The following is a 24,102-nucleotide window of genomic DNA, read 5'->3' as shown; positions in this document are numbered from 1 at the left end:
CACCAGCTGGCTAGGCCCAATACTGATTTATGAAAGGAGAGGCTATTTTACAAGATGAAAGAGTTCTGGAGACGGATGATGGCACAGCATTATGAATGTATTTAATATTTCTTAACTGTAGACTTAAAAATAGTCCATATGGAAAATTTATGGTCTTTGTATTTTACCACAATAAAAAAAAATTGGGGGAAAAAAAACGAAAGGAGAGGCTGCATCTGGCCTAAAGCTTGGAACATTGAAGAAGCTGGATCAGAGCAGAGCTGAGTGTAAACGAGAATGGAAAGGCATCTCAAGCCGCGTGCCTTCCCAGTTCCTCATCACACAATGAAGAGAACTTTTTAACAACACACTTATGAAGACATACGTTCTTCCTAACGATGGCAAGCAAAGGACTACGCCTTAGACATCGCCACACCCTAGGGTCGTTTTCTCCCACTGTCACACGTTCTCATGGCTTTCCTCTACCTCCTGTAGGCTACTGGATCCCAAATCTTGACCTTGACATAAGACTTTTCTGCCTAGCCCCAAACCTGGACATTCAATGTCTGTAATTGGAAAGTTCCATCCAAATGACCCACAGGAAATTCCAAAACTGAAATCCTCTCCCCTCCACAAGCCAAGCCCTCTTCGTATGTCACCTACGTGGATGGGCGGTCCAACCAAGACAAGTAGCTGAAATCATTCTCAAGTTCTCTCCTTCCTGTCCCTCCCCTTTCCTGGACCCCATTTCTAATTAGTGAGGAAATCTGTGTTCTACCTGAGAAGCAGCTCTGGAATTTTGCCCTCTTCATCAACTGGGCCTTATCCATTGTCATCACAGCTAATAAAAGCACAGAAGAGCTTAGGGGAATTTTTGAAGTTATCCCTCTAAGAACTACACTCATTAGTCCTCCAAGTGCTTTCCTGAAGGTGAGCGGATGGGTGGAATTACCTTCAGGACGCTGCGGGCTACAGGTTTCCCTCAGCCGCTCTGGGAGTATGTGAACATCGTTGTGTTGTGTCTTCTGGCAGAAAAAAAATGGACACACATAACTGCCGAGTCTTGAGGGTGACATGGGAACTCCAAACCGTGTCCCTTCCTCTGTCTTTGGCTTCTGTTTACACACTGTGTTCCCACTGTAAGAACACAGTCTCAGGCTTCCCGGAAGGTAGAAGTAAATACTCCTGCCTTGTGATCCACTGTGGTCTGTGCTGAAATTCACCCTCCCACCTGCTGTATTCTGTTCCCCTGACGGCTTGTGTATCAGTCTCTCCTACACACAGCTCCAGATTCCTGGAGAAGGAATGTTCTCAGAGGCCGCTGTGATGCTGCTATGGGCGCCAACTCCACAAATGTTTGTTGGATAAATGAATTCCCAAGGAGGTAGCTTTTATTCATAGACACTCACAATATCAAACAATCTCAAGAGTTCTTTGCAGACTAGTGGGGTGCAAGTAGGAGGGGGGTATGTAGTTTCAGCTCTTTGGTTGTCTGTCGCAATCCTTTGGGTCACGTAGACCCCTGCCCTACAAACTAGAAGCACAGGGTGAGACATGGACTCAACAACGCAATGAGTTTTCTGATATGATCCTTGCTTCGAATATGAGTTTCCTGGGGCTTAAAGAGACCAAGTGGTTTGACTGTAGGTACTTAGCATTGGCAAAGCCAAGGTTCAAACCCAGACCTTATGATTCTGAGGTGTTCTTTCCACTACAAAACAAGCATAAAGCAGCCTGGGTTTCCCAGAACCTCATTCAGTACAGCACGTCCGGAGAAGTAAGAAACCATCAAAGTAGATTTGCCATTTCACAGATCGAGTGTCAGTGAAGGGTTCTTACTTTATTTCCTTAGGATAAATTTCTCCCATATTCTTGTCTCATGGATCCCCTTTCTGAGTTTACCTTTGCCATTTAAACTTTGGTCACATGCTATATATTGAAAGGCCCAAGCCTTGAATATGATCTCTAGAAGACTGAGCTTCAGTATAAGGTATTTATAGAACAATCAAACTGTCATAATTTCCCTAAGCTCTGCCAACAAGTAATTTCCAAAGTTGGTAAATGACCTCGCACATTAGAATAGAAGGTGGAAATCAAAACGAGACAGTGATATTAAGCTCAAACTCATAAAGAATTAGCAGCGCTGGAGGATAGATCTTCATTTGGCAAAATATCAACCAAAGTTTAGTACCACGGCAGAAGATGAGATGAATAAATATAGCTGCTAAAAACAATATCAAATGTCTTGCTCAGATGTTTAATGGATTTGCATTTTAAACATGGGTAATATGAAATAGCCCTTAAGGCATGTTTTTCAAACTTGCCGTCTATTTTTAGTAGGAAATTTTTTTTTAGCCAGGTCTCGTTTGTTTAAAAAAAGAGAAAGATTTAATCATTTTTGCTTAAACATCATTAAGAAAGGAAAATTACACTAGTTATCTCCTTTCCTTCACTTAAGTCAGTGCAAATCCCAAAGGCCATGGAGGTAGTTCAATAAATAAATGGGAAGAGGCTGCTGAGTGAGGTATGGTATTTATTTGTCTGTTGTAAATGAAGTTGTCATTCCTAAGCCAACCAAATCATGCATTTTTTATGAGAGGTTGCAACTTGCAGGAGATGGAAATGTTAGACACTAATTAATAAACGTGGCTGGTAAAGCAACTCAGACAACTCAGGACTCGGAAACTAAGCTGCAGCAGCAGCATTAGAATACAGAGTTCAATGGTGCTTTTCTTTTGATTGGATGAAACGCCTCTACCCTGTCAGAAGGTTCAAGATAAGATACAGTTGGCTTAAATATTCCGAGTTAATTTTGAACCAGAGGTTTTAAAGATTTGCTTGTTTAGAGGGGCGTTGTGGTGGTGGCTTTGGTTTGCCTTAGAGTTGAAAGGAAACTGGAGATTACTGGATAAAGCATGCTGATCTTAACAAGCTACTAAGAGTAGATAAAAAGTGTCTTGGGTTGCACACGAACTGCCCATCAACTCCACGGTTGGTTTAGAGGGTAGTGTTATTTTACATCATCAAGTTGATGTTTAATTGAACTCATACAGTTTGTAAATATTGCAGATGAATTACTGGAAAGCTCTCCAAGCCTGACAAAGGAGGTAGCCCACATAAACTGAACGTTTAGGGCTTCTTATGAGTCATCTGAAATGAAGATAATACAGTTCCTTGCTATGCAGTATAGGAGGTTGCACTGTATGAAACTGTCACCATTCAACCATTGTCAATCTACAAAAATGGCAGTTTCACATGATCAACCTCATAACTTGACATATCGGTGTTTCTGTGTAACAGATATAAAGCGGTTATGTAGGTGCACGGGAAGGGTCGTGATGCCTTTTTGTGGGTGAGCCTATGGCAGAAGTACCAGGGAGAGGGAGTTCTCCAATTTGACTGGAAGAAAAGGGAAATGTAGAGCAATGATGAGAAGTAAGCCTGAAAAGGTAATTTGGAGGCAAAGCATGGAGTTCCTTGAAAGAAGACAGGCCAAGGAGCTGGAATTTAATTTGGCAGATAATTGAAAGTTTTTGAACAGGACAGAGACATGATTACACCTGCTTTTTCGTCGGATTAAATAAGGCAGCGGTGTGTATGATGGTCTGGGAGACAAGGACCAGAGTGCATGGAGACCACTGCAGGAATCTGAGTGAGCCGGAGTGAAAAAGAAATTTGGTGGAGACAGATCTAAAGTGAGAATTCCAAGAGGCAGAAAAGTAAGCCAGTTTAGCCAGGGTATTGGTTCCATGAGGGGCCTGGAAATGCAGACCTGGCGGCTGCTCCCATCTCTGAGATGATGCTTCTTTAGCACCAAGTTCAGCCCAGCACCAATGTTTCCAGTGAATGACCAAAACCCAAGTGCAATGTGGGCAGTTTTCACTGTCCAAAGGATATTTCCTATGGGGACGAGGCAGGGGTGTGGCTGGAATTGAGTAGAGATAATCCTAGGAAGCAGTACCAGGAATTGTCAGGAACTGAGTTGAGTCCTGGGAAGGGGGTGGAGAGATCGGGGGAGGAAACAGCCTCCCAGTTTGGCTAAGATTCCGAACTGGGTACCAGGAGTCTGCAGGCCCAGGGGGCCCAGGCAGAAGGGCCAGTTAAACAAAACGGGCATGTGCACCCAGAGTGCAGGTCAGCGAGGGAGGGGCGGTGCCATCCGCTCTCCAGTCTGCAGGCCTTGCTTTCCCCCAGTTCACAGGGTGTTGAGAACTGGGTAATGGTGACCACCTGGAAACAGCCAGGGTTGGGGAGGGAGGCATCACAAGCCCAGCGGGCTGGGCTCTGGTTTAGGCCAAGGCCGTGTGCAAGCTCAGCACGAAGGTGGTCATGATGGGTCGTGGCTAATGTCCAAAGGACCGTTTATGTTTAAACCAGACTCACTTGTCTTAAAATACGAGGTTATACTAAGTTTGTGGCCTGAAGAACCATCATATGGGAAATGTAAGGGAAATACCAGATCATTAAATCACTCCTCCGTGGCCAGGTCAGGCACTGTTATTTTAGTGTGTATTTTCCTGACTCAATTAGGGAGTGTGTCTAATGTAACATCTGGGTAGCATCTGGAAGAATAACTCTTGGAGCATCCATCGTTGATTTTGGAAGACAGTTCCACAGTCAGAATGAAATCATGGTTAGAAAGGATATCTGTATATTGTAAATTTTGGCTTATTAATCAGGAGTGGTTATACTCTAAGCGTCACCCAAAATCCTTGTGTGGTCTTCTGCTGCGCTTGTGATTGTCATAGTATTGCCTGAGCAGCACTGTAATCCTACACACCTCTTCTTCCATTAAGTCTTTCCACTTCCCTCCATTTTCAAAATAGTTCTAGACCCTCCAGTCTTCTGTCATTAAAACAGGTAGATCTAAACAGAGGATTCCGGAAAAGCTAAATGCTGTCGTTCAGTTTTAACTAGTTTTGCTTTGCTTTTCACCATATTTATTTGGGAGCTCACCTAATTGGATCATTTGTTTATTCTATCCCAAAGATGCAGTGACAGAGGGAAGAACCAAAATCTTACCCAAGAAATTGCTTTCTGTTTACAATAATACTGCTAAACACAGTAATAATACCTTCTACTGAAATCACAGGTAATTAGGCACCAAATCTGACTAGAGGTTTAAAAAGTGTCATAGATTTACCTCTCTAAGTAATATAATAGTTCCCAGAAAATTAAAGTAATAAAGGATTAACATTCTTCTTAAATAGCAATGCTTCGAAAAGCCTTACGCTTGCTTTTTGTTATGACAGCTATTTTTCATTCACGTTCCATGCCTCCTATTTTGAGCCTATTCATTTTTCTTCTCATTTTAAGAATAAATAAAGCAAAATGGAAGCTCGTGTCATTATTTAGTATGAAAACACAGAACCTAATTATAGCTAATGAGTATAGTAAATGCCGGGCCGTACCTCCTCTTGTTTGTATGTGTTTTATGTACAGAAGGTAACATAGGCTGAGTAGCGAGGACGCCAAGTTACAGATGGGGTTGGGGAATGCTGTTTGACAGCTGATTAGAGTAATCTGTCAGAAATGATGACTTAATCACCAAAACAGACTCCAACTCCCCTCATAGAATTCCACCCAGAGTAATCTAATTTTCCTGCAATATTTTATTTTATTTATTTTATTCTTTTGCCAGGACTAAATGGTTTCACTGCTTGACTTCTCCCCTCTAGTTTACCACACGATTGTAACAGAAATGTAAATAGCTAGTGTCATTACAGCAAAAAAAAAAAAAAAAAAAAAAAAGGCTGCTTTTGGAGCCTGAGAAGCCAAAAGCAGACATATAATTCTGGGTTCTGTAGGTTGTTTTCCCTCACTGGGTTGTTAGTATATATGGAAAAAGCCGGGAGCAGTATTATCTATATACTTCCCATGTGACCAAGAAAAGCTGTTCCCTCTAGTATGTTCTCTCAGCTTTTGAATGGGACCTTTTCCTTTTTCCCTCAGGGAAATCCTTTTGCTTTGTAAAATAATAATGACAATGATAATGATAACTTTACTGGGCACATATTATGCAGGCAGTGCTTAAGCATGTCACATGTATCAGTGGCTATTAGGAAGAAATAGTCATTTATTTCCACTCTAGGCTTTTTCCCCCTGGCTGTGATTTGCCATGGGAAGATAAAGGATCACTTACGTTTCTTTGTTATTGTCATATTCAAATGCCCTTTTATTCTTTGCTTTGGTCACTTTTATAAAAATATACATCAGCAAATATTGGTTGAAAGTTTTCTGTGCACGTACTCTGTTAACTTAGTTAATAGAGACGCACAAAGGAGCAATTTGGAATAGTACTGTGACTCAAGGCACAGATGAATCCCATACACTGCTTCCCTCAAGGAATCTGCATCTTCAGAAGGCGACTGTCTACTCAGTGCCATCCAGAATTTCCAAAGCAGTATTCAAATAAACAGGCATTGTACAATCCAGTCAGTTAGCATAAAGCCAAATACCGATGCCTATTGTTGTAAATGCTGACTTATCCAATAAGTGGTCTACACTTTGATTCATTTTATAGATTCCAGTGTACGTTTTTGCACTAACAGTTTGTGAAGAAACCACAAAATGTAGGATCAGTTAATGTCAAAACTCTTATTCTCCTCTCGTAGAATAACTGACAGCTAATTTTGCTTGTTATCAGTTTGTTTCTCATCAACATAGGTATAGAACATTTTGGATAACTTGGCCCATGAAACAAACCTCTGAGTCTAATTCCATTTTGCACGTCTATTTTAAATGGCCTGAAGGGATTGTAGAAGAACTAGCATTTAATCTGTCTGGATTAGCGCATATAGTTCCCTTGTGGTCAAATGGGACATAGATTGGAGCTATACTTTCCTAATATAGCTGTAAGGCTGTTTTTTCTTTGAATCGTGGCAGGCTTGTAAATTTTCTTTCCTTCCTTTTTCATAGAGAAAATCTAGACAATCTTTTTTGTTCTGAGGCTATTTTAAAATATTTTACTTCCTCTTTTCCAATCTGGATGTCATTTATTTCTTTTTCTTGCCTCATTTCTCTTGCCAGGACTTCCAGTACTGTGTTGAATGGAAGGGGCAAGAGTGAGCATCCTTGTCTTGTTCCTGGCCTTAGAGGAAAGGCTTTCCGTTTTTCACCGTTTAGTATGATGTTACCTGTGGGCTTGTCATGTATGGCCTTTATTATATTGAGGTGCATTCCCTCTGTACCCACTTTATTGAGAGTTTTTTTATCATAAGTGGATGTTGAATTTTGTCAAATACTTTTTCTGCATCTACTGAGGTGATCATACGATTTTTACCCTTCATTTTGTTGATACAGTGTATCACATTGACTGATTTGCAGATGTTGAACCATCCTTGCATCCCTGGAATAAATCCCATTTGATCATGGTATATGACCTTTTTAATGTATTGTTGAATTCAGTTGGTTTCTGCTTGTCTGGAAAATTCTTCATCTCTGTTTCAATTCTGAATGATAACTTTGCTGGGTTGAGTAGTCTTGGAAGTTTTTTTGTTTTTGTTTTTCCTCTCATCACTTTGAATATATTGTGCCACTCACTTATGGCCTGCAATGTTTCTGCTGAAAAATCTGCTGATAGTCTTATAGGGGCTCCCTTGTACATAGCAAGTTGTTTTTCTCTTGCTGCTTTTAATAGCCTCTCCTTGTCTTTAACTTCTGACATTTTAATTATTATGTGCCTTTGTGTGGCTCTCTTGGAGTTAATCTCATTTGCAACTCTCTGGGCTTCCTGGATCTGGATGTCTATTTCCATCCCCAGGTTAGGGAAGCTTTTAGCCATTATTTCTTTAAATAATAATTCTTGCCCTTTGTCTCTCTGTTCTCCTTCTGGGATCACCTAGGATGTGAATGTTAGTCCTTTTGTTATCCTGTAAGTCCCTTAAGTTATCTTCATTTTTTTTCATAAAAACTCTTACTATTTGCAGATGATATGATATTATATAGAGAAAACCCTGGACTCCATCAAAAAACTGTTAGGTCTAATGAGCAAAATCAGTAAAGTTGCAGGATTCAAAATGAATACACAATAATCTGTGGTGTTTCTCTTCACTAGTAATGAAATATCAGAAAGAGAAATTAAGAAAACAGTCCCATTTACAGTTGCATCAAAAATAATAAAATACCTAGTAATAAATTTAACCAAGGAGATGAAAGACCTGTATATAGAAAAGTACAGGACATTAATGAAAGAAATGGAAGAAGACACAAATAATTGGAAAGGTATTCTGTGCTCATGGATTGGAAGAATTAATATTGTTAAAATGTCCATACTACCCAAGGCAATCTACAGATTCAGTACAACCCCTGTCAAAATTCCAATGATAATTTTCACAGAAACAGAACAAACAGTCTTAAAATTTGTATGGAACAACAAAAGACCCCAAATAGGCAAAGCAATCTTGAGAAAGAACAAAGCTGGAGGCAACATGCCCCTTATTTCAACGTATATTACAAAGCTGTAGTAATCAAAAGAGTATGGGATTGGCATAAAAACAGACACATAGGTCAATGGAACAGAGTAGAGACTCCAGAAATAAACCCATACATATAAGGTCAATTAATTTACAGCAGAGGAGCCAAGAATGTACAATGGGGAAAGGACAATCTCTTCAATAAATGGTATTGGGAAAACTGGACAGCCACATGCCAAAACTGAAACTAGACCACCGTCTTACACCATACACAGAAATTAACAAAATGGATTAAAGATTTTAACATAAGGCCTGAAACTATAAAACTCCTAGAAGAAAACATAGGTAGCAAGCTCCTTGACATAGCTCTTGATGATGATTTTTTGGATACTGACACCAAAAGCAAAGGCAAGAAAAGCAAAAATAAATGAGTGAGCCTACATCACGCTGAAAAGCTTCTGCACAGCAAAAGAAACTATCAACAAAACAAAACGGCAACCTACTGAATGGGGGAAAATATTTGCAAATCATATATCCAAGGGATTAATATCCAGAATATATAGAGAACTCATAAACTCAGTAGCAAAAAAAAAAAGTCTGATTAAAAAATGGGCAGAAGATCTGAATAGACATTTTTCCTAAGAAGACATACAGATGGCCAACGGTCACATGGAAAGATGCTCAGCGTCACTCTTCTTCAGGGACTGTCACCTCACCTGTTAGAATGGCTCTTACCAAGAAGACAAGAAATAACAAGTGTTGGCGAGGATGTGGAAAAAAAGGGAACCTTTGTCCACTGTTGGTGGGAATGTGAATTGATGCAGCCACTGTGTGCAGCCACTGTGAGAGGTAGTGTGGAGGTTCCTCAAAAAATTAAAAATAGAACTACCATATGATACATCAACTCAACTTCTAGGTATTTATCTGAAAGAAACAAAAACATTAACTCGGAAAAGATACCTGCACCCCCATGTTCACTGCAGCATTAGTTACAGTAGCCAAGATATGGAAGCAACCTAAGGGTTGGGTGGATGAATGGATGAAGAAGTTGTTTCATATATAAATATGTATGTATGTATATGTATATATATGTGTGTGTGTGTGTATATATATACACACATATATATATACACACGTATATATTTATACACACACATACACACACACACACATACCATATAATGAAATATTATTCAGCCATTAAGAAGAATGAAATCTTGCCTTTGGGCAACATGATGGACCCTGAAGATACTATGCTAAGTGAAATAAGTCAGACAAAGACAAATACTGTATGATCTCCCTTATATGTGAAATCTAAAAATTAAAAAAAAAAAAAAAAAGCTCATAGATACAGAGAATAGATAGGTGGTTTCCAGAGTCAGGGGGTGAGGGGTGGGAAAAATAGGTGAACTGGGGGGATTTTTATTGTTTTTTCATTTAAATAAGCTTTTAAAATATGTATTTCTTATGTGCAAGTGAAATACAGAAAAACATATATATACACGTACACATGTATGCTACACACATTCATATATAAGTTTCCAGTTGGAAAGTACCCTATAGATTGAGATGGTCATTACGTCTAGTCTGGAAAAGGAATTTTGGTAATGCTCTCGGTTCTTAGAAACCACCATTTCACAGCACAACTGTCTGGATATGCTAGGGGTGGGTCGGCATGGAGGAGTGGCTGGGGGTTTATGCTCCAGCCCGAGACAGTCCCACGAATCCCGGCTCCACTGCTGACTTCCTGTATGCCTTAGCCAAGTTCTTTAATCTCTCTCTGTCTCCCTCCTTCTTTCCCTCTCCCCCCACCTTCCCCCACCCCTTAAGTTCCTCATTCACATCTGTCTCAGGGCTGTCGTGAGAATTAAATTAGTTAGCATATACATAAAGAGCCTACAGCAGTGCTTATTTATTAGCACAGGAAAATTGAGAGCACAGGGAAGATTTCCTCAGTTTTCACCAAAATTGCCTAAATTCTCCACTTCACTTAACAAGTGTGGCAGTGAGCTCCAAAACCAGCTTCGTCCTGATGATAAAAGCTGGTTTAGACCCATCCAACACATGACTTTTGTCATCTCTGTTCGTTCAGAGGCGTCACTCTACTAAAGGTGCTTTTGCAAGTTTAGCGATGTCACCCATTTTCAAAACTCAGAGAAATTCAAAAGTCCTTATTCAATACGATAAGTCAACATGCCTAAAACTCCCTTTGTTTCTTCCCAGTCTCCTTTATGCAGAGCATAAAAGACAGTGAGGGAAATGGCAGAATTTCCTACCTAGAGAAGTAGGGGAGCCTCTGTAGCTTTGGGAGTACCTTATGGTCATAGAAGATCCCTTGACAAGACACACACTTTCCTTTTGGGGGACAGCGTGCATCCAGTTGGTGGCAGTCCTTTTGAAACTTATTTTTGCCCATTTACAAACTTTTTTGAGAAAAATTCAGGAAGCATGGGTGCCTTTGGTATCTCACAGTCCACTCTCCAACAAGATACCAAGTATCTTCTGCATGAGTCACATCTGCATTGTCAGGGAGCAAAAGGAAAATCCCAGCTCGTCTCTCCTGGCTGGAGTCCGTTCATTTTCTCATTTGGTTGGCGTGTGGCTCTTTCATGCATCCACTTCTTCCCTCCCCCTCTGTTTCTCCCTTTAAATATTTTATGGGCAGTAAGCTTATAGCATGTGCCATTACGGCTGCTCTTTCTAGGTGTCAGGATGGGTTTAATAAGGATATGCGTAACAGAGACGCCGTAAAACCCATTTCGGGTTAAAAATGGCACGTTTTATTGAGTCTCATGTTAAAGGTGGTTAACTCATCCATCGGTGATGGCTGGAGTTAAACAAGTTTCAACATGCGTTCTCCTGTGTGTGAGAAACTGGCCAACTCACCTTCACCCAGGTCTTCTATCTTCTGGCCTCCACCTGGCTTAACACTGGCTATTTGAACTCAGAATCTCCCCCGTAGCCATCACAGGATTGAGGCAGAGAGATCTGGAGAAATCTCGCTGACTTGGTAGACTGTGCGCCTCCAGAGAACCTGATTCGTGGATGCTGGTGCTTGTGGCCCAGCAGCGTCTCTGTCGCTGGGATGTGATGGGACTCGTAACGGGGCCTCTGCAGCTCCCTTCACGTGCTGTCACCCCCACAGGCTTTGGGGGATGCCTTTGCCCCACAGCTGTGTCCTCACCTTCATTTCCCTGAGCCACAGCTGGGCCCCCGGGTCACGCATCCAAGGTAAACGCGTTCAGGAGTGAGAAGCAGCAGGTCCTATCAGCAATAGGGGAACTCAATTCTGGGACCCCATGTGTATGTGGCGGAGAAGCAGAAAGAGGGCCAGAGGCCACTCACTCATCACTAGGAGGCAGGGTAAAGGGTGAGGCTTGGTGCTGGAGGCTGGTGGCCTGCATATGGTGAGACCCTAACCAGACCCCCGAGAAACGGCAGCTCAGTGGGCTCTAGTCACAGTGCCCTAAGCATGTGATTGAAACTGAATACACAAATGGAAGCAGAAGTAAACCACCGATTTCTCCGGAAGCTGCTTGACTCCAGTACCTGCCCCAGAGGGAGGGAGGGAGCTCTTGCAATTCCCCCCCTTCATTAGATTTCCTTTGCTTTTTGTTTGTTTAATTGAAGTGTAGTTGATTTACAATATTACGTTAGTTTCAGGTGTATAGCAAAGTGATTTGGTTATACATATATATGTATGTATTTATATTCCTTTTTTATTCTTTTCCATTATAATTTATTGCAAAATACTGAATATAGTTCCCTGTGCTATACAGTAAGTCCTTGTTGTTTATCTATTTTATAGATTTCACTTGCCTTTAAATAAGTAGGGCTAAATAGAAACCAACAAGTTACCCAGTACCTTACTGTTGAACATGAGGCAAGATGCCATTGTTCTGTAATAAAATGCAAAAGAAATTCACGTACAAAGAAATCTTCAAGGAAATGGGTTTGGAAGGCTTTCTTCATTGAAACGTAAGCTTGATGAACTCTATTAAGTCAAATGCACTGCCAGGAACCAGGATCTGTTTCCAAAACACTTGATTTTGCCTCCCTGGGACAGGCCCTCTGCCATAGGGGAGCCTGGTGTAAGACAACCAGAGCCCTGTTGTGGTCAAAGTTCGCTCCAAGGGCAGCTGAGTTGAACTCAAGTCTTAGACTCACTGCTGCTGTTTCTCCAGCCCTCAGGGAAGCTACCCTGTCAGTGTCACAGGCCGGAGGTTATAAAATGCCTAGACTCCTCTGACCAAGTAGACAAATCATGATAATACAGACCAGTGAAGGTTTTCTCAGACCCAGCTGATCCAGTGTGATGATAGAGTCTCACGTTAAAGGTAGTTAACTCATCCATTGGTGATGGCTGGAGTTAAACAGCATCAGTATAATTAACTGCATTAATAATGCAGCCTCAGTATAATTAACATATCTCTTAACATATATACAACGGAATATTACTCAGCCTTAAAAAAGAATGAAATACTGCCATTTGCAGTGACATGGATGGACCTAGAGATTGTCATACTGAGTGAAGTAAGTCAGAGAAAGACAAATACCATATGATATCACTTATATGTGGAATCTAAAAAAAAAAGGTACAAATTAACTTACCTACAAAACAGAGTTATAGATGTAGAAAACAAACTTACGATTACCAAGGGGGAAAGCGGGGGGAGGGATAAATTGGGAGATTGGCATTGACATATATACAGTACTATATATAAAATAGATCACTAGTAAGGACCTACTGTATAGCACAGGGAACTCTACTCAGTACTCTGTAATGGCCTATATGGGAAAAGAATCTGAAAAAGAGTGGATATACATATATGTATAACTGATTCACTTTGCTGTACACCTGAAACTAACACAACATTGTAAATCAACTATACTCCAATAAAAATTAATTTAAAAAATAACATGCCCCTTAGGAGACTCCTTGGGAGAATTCTTGAAGAGGATGTGCTCACTCGCCATAGACAGAAGGAGGAGGGATCCAGCCCCAACCCTCAACTCTGAGGGTCCCTTGCATCTGGTGGGACGTTAGGAGATTGGAAGGGTGACGGCCAAGTTCTCGGGCCCTTCCTCCCGTTGCTGCCATCGCCTGGGACCTCCCCGCCCCCAGCCAGTGCAGAGCACAGTGCGGACCTCTGACCTCCGGCCCCTCCAGCTCTGGTATTGGAGGCGCCAGTTCCCCGTCATGACAGAAGCACTGTTGACAAGCTTCAGTTCTTGACACCATGGGGGTCACCTTCAGTCCTTGAGGAAGGCGATGAGCCTCTGGCTGCCAAGCCAGGGCAGTTTTGATTCAGGGCTGAGATGTGCATTGTTTTCCCTGTACTTGAACTTCTCCGATCCAGGGATGTATCCCTCGCTGTTGGCCTTGTCATGCTTCATTTACGTTGTGTTTGGTGAATGATCTCTGGCGACATCGATTGCCTCCTCTGTTGGTTAGCATGTCCCCTCATCATTCTTCAGGAACAGCATGACTTAGTTTCTCTTACTCTGTTCCTTCACATTTGTTGTTCCTTCCCTGACATGCCCTTCACTCAAGTCCTGGTTAGCGCCCTTCAAGATCTGACTTGACCATGGTTTCAGCTGAGATGCCTTCTTGCCGTTCCTTGGACTGTGTGGGGTGTGTCTCTTCTGAGTTCCCACACTGCATGTGGGAAATGGCTGGTCTGTGTGTCTCATCCTTACGTTACATACCTCCACCATGACCAGAACCCTTTTTCACCCATTATTCCCACCATGTATCAGATCATCTGGTCAAAGCAGAAATAAGCGAATGCGTGAGTGGTCTTAGCATCCTACTGGGTCAAATCTTTGACATCCTTTCCTGTTACAGGGAAAGAATCCCTGTATTATAATTTGAAAGTTTAAACTAGAATACCCCTTCCTTTACAATAACTTCCCTACTCTGCTCAACAAATCTCCCAAAGTTCTTGGTATCATGAGACTTTGAGGAAGTGACACACATTATGAGAACGACTCCTCCAAACCATGTGTTTTTTTGTCTTCCTTGACATGTACGTCCTGTATCTGATCAGGAATTTGTAACTCAGATGAACTGTTCCTGGTAATGAGCCATTCTTAATACAGTCCTGATTGAATACCTCTCTCCAAGAAGGTCACGCACGGCGCTTTACATACATTATCTATATTGTCTTCAGAACATCGCTGGAGTAGGGTGACCACCCATTCAGATTCACCTTGGTCTGACAATCCAGATCTCTGTGAGGTTGACTTTTTTCCCCTTCAGAGCCCCAGAAAGACCGAAAGAAACCAAGTTCAAGTCCGCAGTGGGCATAGCTACCACTGCTAAATTCCTGAGCCTTCTGGATAGTCTTAGGTCAGAATCAGAGCTCATTCTCTCAGCAGCAGCAGGAAAACCCAGAGTCAAGTCTTCGTGTAACACCCGTCTTAAAGCTCCATAGATAAAGCATGATGCGAGGGCAGAGGAAGATTACTTTCACCCAAGGGGATATTGCTGGTGCCTTCAACTGAGTGTCTGTCTGGTGCCTGCAGTGAGTGAAGCCTGCAGTTCATCATCATAGGCTCATAAGTCCAAATCCCGTGTTGGGCATTCTGCAGGGAAGCAATGTGGTTTGGGGGAATCGGCCCTGGATTAAGAGTAGGCAGCTTAGAATTCTGATCCCAGCTCTGTCATTAGCCATCTGTGTGTCCTTAGTGAAGTCACTTATTCCCTTCAGACCCGTACGTTGAGAGCATTTGATGAAATGATTCCCAGGGCCCTCTGCAGCTTTAGAGTCGAATGATTCTGTCCTTACTGCTCCCAGGTTTCCTCCTCCAGACCTCCGTGCGTGTCACAGATGGATCTGAATGCTCACGACACTCTCTCTGTGCTGCTTTTCTGATGCTGGTCACCGTCTTTTCTCCTTTATATATGTACCTATCAACGACCATGTTGGGTCAGCATCTTCCCAAGGGCAAGAGTCCTCCATTTCAATTTTGTGTCCTATATATAACGTTGGTACAATTATCTCTTGTCTCCTATCCCTTGAACCTGTGAATCTCATTTGACTCTTTTCAGCTCATTGACCTGTTACAAGTCTTTCCTACCTGGAAAGGAAAGACCCCATCCCCATCCTCCTCCCCCATCCTCCACCGAGCCTCCTGTCTTCCCCACTTAGAGCTAATCTTCTTGAAATAGTTGTCTGCATTTCTCATATCAACTGTTACCTTTCCTGTTACTCTCCCGCTGCCTACGAGCTGGCATTCTGGCCCCTACCACCCAACAGAAACTGTTTTGATAAACTCCCTTAAAAAAAAAAAATTTGTATTGCCAAACCCAGAAGGATACTGGGGCGTTTTCATTGTAGCGTCTAAGAGCACTTGCTCTGACCATCACCTTGTTCTTGAAACTCCCTGCATGGCTCCAGTGGGGCCAGCTGTTCTGCTCCTGCTTCTCTGGATGGCCCTTTGCTCTGTCCCTCTTAGACTCCTCTTCCTGGCTGTTCTCCACAGTTCTGCCCCTGGCTCTTGTCTCTCTTCACTCTGCATTTCCCTCTCTGGACAGTTTCAGCCACGCCTGGGGCTTCCGCCACCTCCCAGAGCTGTCCCAACAGCTCGAAACCCACATTTCCAACTTCACCCCAAATGCAGCGTGTCCTGACCTGTGCCCATCAGTCTCTACAGCCCCTCCCCAAACTGCTTTCTCGTGTTTTCCCTGTTTAGGCAGTTGTATACAGGACACAACGTTACATATAGGACACAGAAGTGAAATGAATAGGCAATGATCCCACTACACATTTAGTTGTCCAGGCCTGGGGTTCCGCTGCCCCCTCATCCCTACAACCAGCCAGTTACCTCTGAGGTTTAGACCTTCCCTGCTTTACATGGGCTGTTGCAGTAGCCTCTTAACTGTTCTCCCTGCCTCCTGTGTCTCTCTTCTACCATCCATCCTCCATACTGCAGCCAAAAATGACTTTTTCAAGGATGCAGATGGGATCTCGTTGCCTTGCTCCTTAAATGTTCTATGCCTGATCGTTGACTTTTAGAGGAAATTTCAGCTCCTTAGCACGTGGGATCCTCTAAGGCCTGGATGCTGGCTGCCCTGGCAGCCCCTTCTCGTGCCTTCCGCCCTCACACTGTGGGCTCCCTCCAGGAGGACTGAGGGCTTTCTCACCACGGTGTCCTTGTGTGGGGTCGTCCATTCGTTTCAAGGGCCACCCCCTTCCTCTGCTAGCAAGTCCAACCAGCCCTTAGGACTCAAAGCAGATGGGCCCTTTGCCAAACTCCCCCTACCTCCCTCACCAGGCAGAATGAAGTATCTGCTCCCCTGGGCTCCCACAGCACCTTTTCTTAAAAGGCCGGTCTACTTACTGACTCCTGAGCATTCCATTCTCATGCTAGTCTCTTCTCTACGAATTGAGCATGTTAATGAGTGGAGTGGGAATACAAGTAGACCCCACAACTCTAGGCCTGTGTTCTGTGCATAAGAGCATCTTGCCTTTGAGAATAAACGAAGCAGCTCTGAATTATTCAGCCTCTTGTCCCCTGATACTGCTCCCTCTTACCTCTTCCTCGTGTGTTGAAGACCCTGGCAGGCATTAGGTGCACGTGGTCTCAACCGCCTGATAATCATTTCCCATCATTTCAGTGCCAGAGCCAAGTACCATTCCCCTTTCATTTCAATTAGATAAAGCCCAGAGCTGTGGCTGGCAAGTAAGGGAAGTCCACTGGGGAAATTAAAGGTTCAGAGAGAATAGGGCCCATTATAATAAAAGCATTTGCACAGCCACTGATTCCATCTACCCTGTGGCTGCGATGTTCCTTGGGGTAGGATGAAATATGAAGCAAGAGAACCCACGAAAGTCATTTGAGGAATTTATTTTAATTGGAAATGGTGGCAGCTTTCTGTGCTCTGCAGATCTTCACATCATGCACGGTGATGTGATTGGCATCGTTTAAAGAACCGTAGAGCATCTTGTTCTGCCACGATGCGGGCTCTTGGTTCCCCTTTGTTTCAGGCGCTTTCTCCTCCTACGTATGTACTGAATGTGATCGTAAGCCCCTCACTCCCGCTTTTCCTCCTCCCGCCCTCTCTCCTTCCTTCCATTCTTTCGGTGCCTCTGCATTCCTGTTTCACACTTTGTGTTTAATAAAAATGGGATAATGGCGCCTGGGATGGGATAACTGGTCGACCTTCAGATTACTCAGAACTCTAAGAAACAGCCATGCAGCAGACATAGAACGGCCAGAAGAAAAACAGATCATCTGTGTTTAAATTTGTAATAATACAAAATAACAATAACTTTTTTTTTCTATGCCCCATTCATTAAGCACATCACATGCATTTTCTCAGGTAGTTCTCACGGCCCTACTATGCAGGGGTCACCTCCATCTCGCAGATGAGGAGACTGAAGCTCAGAGAAGTTAAGACGCTTGCCCAAGGTCACATAGTTGTAATGAATGGCAGAACCAGAATTACTTGTAAGATCCAGGCAGAAACCATACCATGAATGGCAGGACCAGGTTTTGAACTTGAGCCTGACTGCAAAGCCCACGTGTTAAGATACCATGTCACAGCACCCCGGGACTTACAAGTATCCTGTTGCTGAGCATCAAACACATGCTTGCATTTTAAGGTAGTTCATTTTAACTGTGAGAGGTCTCATTATTTACGTGCCCTTATAACAATATCAGTAGTCGTGTTGAATAGCATGGGATTTCTGAGACTGTTGAACACTTGTTCAATCTGCCTTACTTTCTCACTTTTCTATTTTTAGATGCATCATCCCATTCAGATGAAACCTGCAGATAGTGAAAAATCAAACGGTAGGTGGTGACTGACTGTCTTCCTTTAATGTCTGTTCCTTTAAGTGAAGATGTGAGGTGGGGGAGGGGGCGGGAAGAGCTGGCCCCCGTTGCTGTTTCTCTGGGGAAGGCAGAGAGATGTGCTCCAGGAAACCTCCATTGCGGTGGGTACCTCGCCCTCCTGCCTTCTGTGTCTCTGGGGTAAAGACCTGTGAAGATGCTACAAGGAATGGCTTTCTGTGTCCCTGTTTGGGGTTTGCTCTGTGTGGCCACCCTGTGGCTATTGTTTACCTCCTCTGACAGCAGCTTGGGCACCTGATGGGGAGGGGTGACCTTATACTATGCAGAGAAGGTGAGTGAGAAGGGCATCGCCCACCAAGAATGCGGCTGTCTTCCCCCCCGCCTTTGGTCCTCTGGCTTTGTGACTGTCTCACTGCACTTTTCTCTAGGTTGTATCCATGCATTTGCATCCACATTCATTGAGAATTCCATCAGCTGATTAAAGAAGCATATAATCAGTGCAAAAAAAAATATATATATATATGCATTTGATGAGGTCGGTGAAATAATTGAGACTTGCCTCTCCAACACACTGGAGGGTTGCTAACCCCATTTCTCTCTGAAGTTTTTGCTCCCACTTCTGCAAACCTTCTGTCCCTGTTTTGTTCTTTGGACTGGCTGCATCGCATGTTAAAGGAATCGTCTACCTTCCTAGACCTCAGCCCTCTCCTGCCCCACAAGACTGACATGGTCAGCATGGCCGCCTTCCTCCGGGCAGCTCTGCACCTCATTAATTAGTCATGGAGCAGAAGCCGTACACTTAGAGATCTGCGTTCTCTGCCAGTGTAAATTACGGCAGGGCTCTGCATCTCTCCACGAGGTATTTTCTTTTGCTAATTGTAGTGCATCCCATTTTCCGGCCCCATACACTAGACAGTTTCTAAAGAAATTCCACATCGTACGGTGGTGTCTGTCGGAGAAGAGATGTTGGTGCTTTCCCCACCATCTCCTCATCAGCCACACGCTTCTCTGCAAGTCTAACTCCCTTTTTCCCACAGTACTTTATCACAGACATGGCGTTGACTGTCAGAGGGTCTAAAATCCACCCCTGCTTTGTTGTGGGTCTTGGTCCAGTCACCTCATTCCTTGACTTGACAGTTATTCATCGATTACTTATTGTGTGCCAGGCACGTTGCCAGAGGCTGGGACTGCAGCAGTGAATTTTTAAAAGAAGAAGAAAGGGACACAAAAGACACTGTCCCTTACCTGCTGGAACTCACATTCATTGTCACTGGTTTCAGTATCTAATAATCACTTAAAGACCAGACTTTAATCTCCTCATTCATAAAATGGGAATAATGCTAATTGCCTCTCATAGATGAGCTTTTTTTTAAGACTCATAGAAGATGTTTGTGACCGTGCTTTGTAAATGTTAGAACACTTCTATAAGATGTTGGTCAGTGTTCCCTGGCCTTTAGGGACCTTCGCCGAGTGTGTCTGCCCAGGCAGAAGGCCATCTCCCTGTGCCGATTTGCTCCAGGAGTGCGTGTTACAATCTGTTCTCTTCCTCCTGGGAGAGAGGCAGGATGGATCTAGTATTTGTGGGGTGAATTCCATCAGTGAAGGTCATCCTGGCACATCCAGCCACCAGGAGATGCTCTCTGTCCTTTGGCCCCATAATTCTCCAAACCGTGTCAGGACATGGGCCATGGGATCAAAGTCTGCAGGAGGGGGTTCGTCTGAACCCTAGGCCGCAGTGATAAAAATGTGACAAAAGAGGGCTTCCCTGGTGGCGCAGTGGTTGAGAGTCCGCCTGCCGATGCAGGGGACACGGGTTCGTGCCCTGGTCTGGGAAGATCCCACATGCCACGGAGCTGCTGGGCCCGTGAGCCATGGCCACTGAGCCTGCGCATCCGGAGCCTGTGCTCCGCAATGGGAGAGGCCACAACAGTGAGAGGCCCACATACTGAAAAAAAAAAAAAAAAAAAAAAAAAATGTGACAAAAGAGAGAACCGAGTTGGAAATGTCTGACTTAAAATACCCAAAGAGTTGAACCGAGAAAGGGTTTCTTCTTCTGCATTTTCTCCTGTGCAGGTGCGAACCCTGACTGTCCACAGGGTAGCTGCCGGGAGGGCTCAGAATGGTCAGCTGCCCTTGCTGTCCTCTGTCTCCTGTGGACACTGAGGGTAGTGTTTGCTTTGGATCTAAAACCACAGCAACAGAATCAAACTGACGTGGGCACACCCCATGTTGCACGATCTCAAAAGCCAAGCGGGATTGGGCTCTGTTTTACTAAGATGAGCAAATACCTAAAAATGCCATTTTTCAGGAAGCGCCCCAGGGTAGCAGGTGAAATCTATTTTGAGGAGCCCGGACTTGACCCGGACCCTGCACTTATTGGCTGTGACCTTGAGCAAGTTGTTTACTAACCTCACCCAGCCTCCGTCTCTCCCGCTGTAAGAGGGGCTCCGGAAGCCTAGTCTGTGCTCTTCCTGTAAGGCCCGCCTTACAGAGTCATCATGTAGTTAACACCCACAGAGCTTAGCGTAACACCTGGCACGTAGCCTGCGTGCAGTCTGCTCCATTGGTGGCGTAGCTCCAGCCGGTTGAGGTAGTTGTTTTGGTGCATCCTGAGAGCAGAGGCCAGCCCTTCCAGCCTTGGGCTCTTCCTGCCAAAGCTTAGATCTGTACACCTGAAGGAAAACCCCCAAACCTTCTTGCTGGGCCGGCTGTCCCTTTGCTGGCAGATCTACCTTCATTTTCTGAATTTCCAGTAAAAAAGAAAAAGTCAAATAGTGTAAATGGACCAAAAGCTGCTTTGAAAGAGCTCTTCTTCACGGAGGCTCAGAGGGACCCCCCCACCTTGCATAGCCATGAGCAGACTTCAGGGTTGTCCTTGGACCTGATTGGAAGAATCAGGAGAAAGGTATCATTTCCCAAAGCCAGGGATAAAAGCTGCAAGCCTTTTCTGATTTCACATGACATTTTTAACAGGTAAGCATAGTTTCTGCAGCTCAGAGAGCACCAAGATTTCTTTGGCTCAGATGCTCGAAATAGCTCCTGTGCTTGTGAAAGAAGTATAACGAGCTCTAATTGCACTTTTTTTTGAGTTTGCTGACATTTATGGATGACACAAAGGACTCATCACAGTGAAACAGTTACTCTCTTCATTATCATTGTGTTCAGATTGCCCGAACTTCGTATTTGCTGAGCAAGACTCATCACAGATTCATTAGTGATGGACAAACGAATTCCGGAAAAGCAATCACTCTTGTAAGCTTTTGTCCACGCAGGGATTCTGACAAAGCCCAGAAACGTTAGTCTGCTGTATCTGCCCGGCACTTTACTCTTTTACTGAACGGGCTTCTGAAATCTCCATGGCTTCCTAGAACCTGCCCTTCCAATGGCTCTGATTTCAGCTGCAGCTTCTAGCACATTTATGTAAACTCCTAGCATCTTCCATTTCTTATGCTTCTACTGTGCCAGGTATCCAAAAAACGGATCCTCCTCTGGGTTGGCAATACAATGTCAGGGACTTTGAGAAGAACACACTGAGTGTATACCCAGATTTCCACAGCACCCACCTTTTTTTGGTGATTTTTCCCTTACACCTAGTTGAGTGGATGGCACAGGAAGGGCATTGGAGGAGGCGTGGATTATTTCAGGGACCAGCCACACTCACACACACAGTCACTCTTTTATCATTCTCTCTCTTGTCGGAGGGCCTGTTTTCCAGCTTTTAATCTTCTGTCACTGTGCAGAAAAAGCAACCAGCCGTGCGAGATTGAAAGTGAAAGGCAGTTGCTGGGTCTAAAGTCGGTCCAGCAGTGGGTGACAAGGAAGTCGTGGCGGTTGCCTTTGGTTCTGTTTTTGGGGTCTCGGGGGCTGGAGCCAGTGTTCACTGTGAGGTCACACTTCTGACTTGAAGGATTATTTTTGACTCTGTAGGCAGAGTACCAGGTCCCTCCTGCTTTAACCTCCAACCTCACAGCTTGTCAGGGTCCTTAGAGCCTTGAATCCAGAAATGCCATTTAAGACCGCCTCCACCCATCTCTTTCCTCAAGGCCTCCGAAACCCCCAGTGGCTGTGCATCAAGTTCCGAGCTCACAACAGGCAGGATGACCCGACGATGTCATCCTGGGGAGGGCAAGGCCTGTAGAGATAGGAATCCAGGGTGTTCCCTTGCAGTCACTTGCTGATGTACTAGAAGATGAAGAAATCATTTTGAAATTCAAAGTAGAGAGACCCGTGGATTCGGAGGCCGTAATTAAATGCCATATGTTAGCACTAACACATTGAAAAGTTGTTAATTAATTCAGGCCGCCCCGAATCCAGGTGTGACTTTGACAGACTGTACACCGGTGTGTTAGCACAGACTTACAATCGGGGGTTTTAAAAAATGAAGTTTCTAGTCCCTGAACTTAAAAAAGTCCCCACTTATATTTAATATTAACCCCTTCTCATTTATACCACGGAAGGGGAGCTGGCAGTGGTCACTGGTATGAATCCACTTTCAGTTCTGCTACTGTTACTGACGGCAGCAACCCTACCTGTGCAGCACGTGGCATATGAAGTATTTCCCCTCATTCATTCATTGGTTATCCTAAAGGAAAACAGACTTTTTCTTCAGGGGACAAACACCTTGTCTTTTCTTTCTTTTTTTTTTTTTTCTTTTTTTTTTTTTAGTTCCCCTAAAGCACTTAGCAGAATACTGTGAATATGGTAGGTTTATCTAAGCAATTGGCATTCTTGTGGATTGAAAAAACTGGTGAGATACTTAACTGCCCATGAATACTTAGGAAAAGCCCGCCAGGAAATTCATCAAACATTGATGAAAAAGTTAAGTGATTTCAAGATAATTAAGTTTATTTAAAATGTTGACAAAGCTGTTTAGCGATCCTTAGAATGGGGATCCTAGGAATAAAAATTTTCACTGGAAGATCGGGAAAACTCACTGAGAGGAAAGCTGGATATTTTTAGTTATTCCCATTTTGCCATTAAAGCAAACAAGGCCCAACTGTTAAAACCACAGAGCTACTTTGGCTCGCAGAAGGTTGCCAACGTCCAGGTTCCTTTATACATGCACACACGTGCCAACACACACACACAGGAAAGGAAGTTAGCACTTTCAATAGCATATGGATGGTGCAGATTTTCTTTTCTTTTCAGCTGATACTTGTTAATGAAAAAAGTGACAGTTATCTTTCATCTCCCTGCCTGAGTTTACCCCTTCATTGTGCCGAGGAAGTCAGGATTTCTTCGTAAATGGTTTCCATTTTTTGTAAATCCGTCTTAGGGAAGAAGTCATACTTGAGCTTCTCAGGGGCTGCGCATTTAGTTGACTATAGCATCCCGCACCCTGAAGCTCAAACCCTGAAAATTGTCTTCGCTAAATACCGTCATGATAGGTTTATCAGGGAAACCAAGGACCAACTGGAACTTTATCCTTTGCTTTTGTTTGAAAGAATGAAAACCTGATTCTTCAGGATAAGAAGAAATACAACAGAAATTTTTTTCTACTCATCAAGGTGTCAGCCATAGCTTCCTGGGGTAGGAGTCCCAGAGATGAGGGCAGGAAGGGATCAGGGCGGGGGGATCAGCCCCGTTTCCGCCAGTCCCATCCATTCCCCTTCTGCTTCAAGGGAATGCCATATGCCCTCAGGGCCACTGGAGTCCTCGCATGCTGAAGAGTCTGGCGTTGCACTGGAGGTCCAAGGCTCCCGTTGGAAAGAAAGCACCTCTTCTGGGGCATCTGATGCTTCTAATTCTTAGACCCCAGTGCCAACACAGCCCTCAACTTACTATGCTTTCACCAGTTCCTAGTAGATCATTGGTAGTCCACTTACTCTGACAGGAGAAAGAAGGACTTCTTAAATTTAAAAATCTTCATCTGCATAAAGCAACTGGAGTCTTCAGGAGCCTCTGCTGA

At 43.7% G+C, this 24,102-nt stretch overlaps 1 protein-coding gene across 3 annotated transcripts in view; it reads left to right on the top strand.

The window, feature by feature from the left end:
- CELF2 (CUGBP Elav-like family member 2) overlaps positions 1 to 24,102 on the top strand; it is a 524,871-nt gene that overhangs the window by 423,233 nt on the left and 77,536 nt on the right. For all 3 annotated transcript variants that reach the window (XM_081226997.1, XM_081226998.1, XM_081226999.1), the window contains one exon: positions 18,146 to 18,194. In XM_081226997.1, the coding sequence (XP_081083123.1) occupies positions 18,146 to 18,194 (49 nt within the window). The remainder of the gene's footprint in view (positions 1 to 18,145; positions 18,195 to 24,102) is intronic.

The sequence above is a fragment of the Mesoplodon bidens genome (genome assembly GCF_964165515.1).
Source record: "Mesoplodon bidens genome assembly, chromosome: 3".
In the NCBI taxonomy this organism is placed as follows: domain Eukaryota; kingdom Metazoa; phylum Chordata; class Mammalia; order Artiodactyla; family Ziphiidae; genus Mesoplodon; species Mesoplodon bidens.
This window is presented reverse-complemented; position numbering and strand designations above follow the sequence as displayed.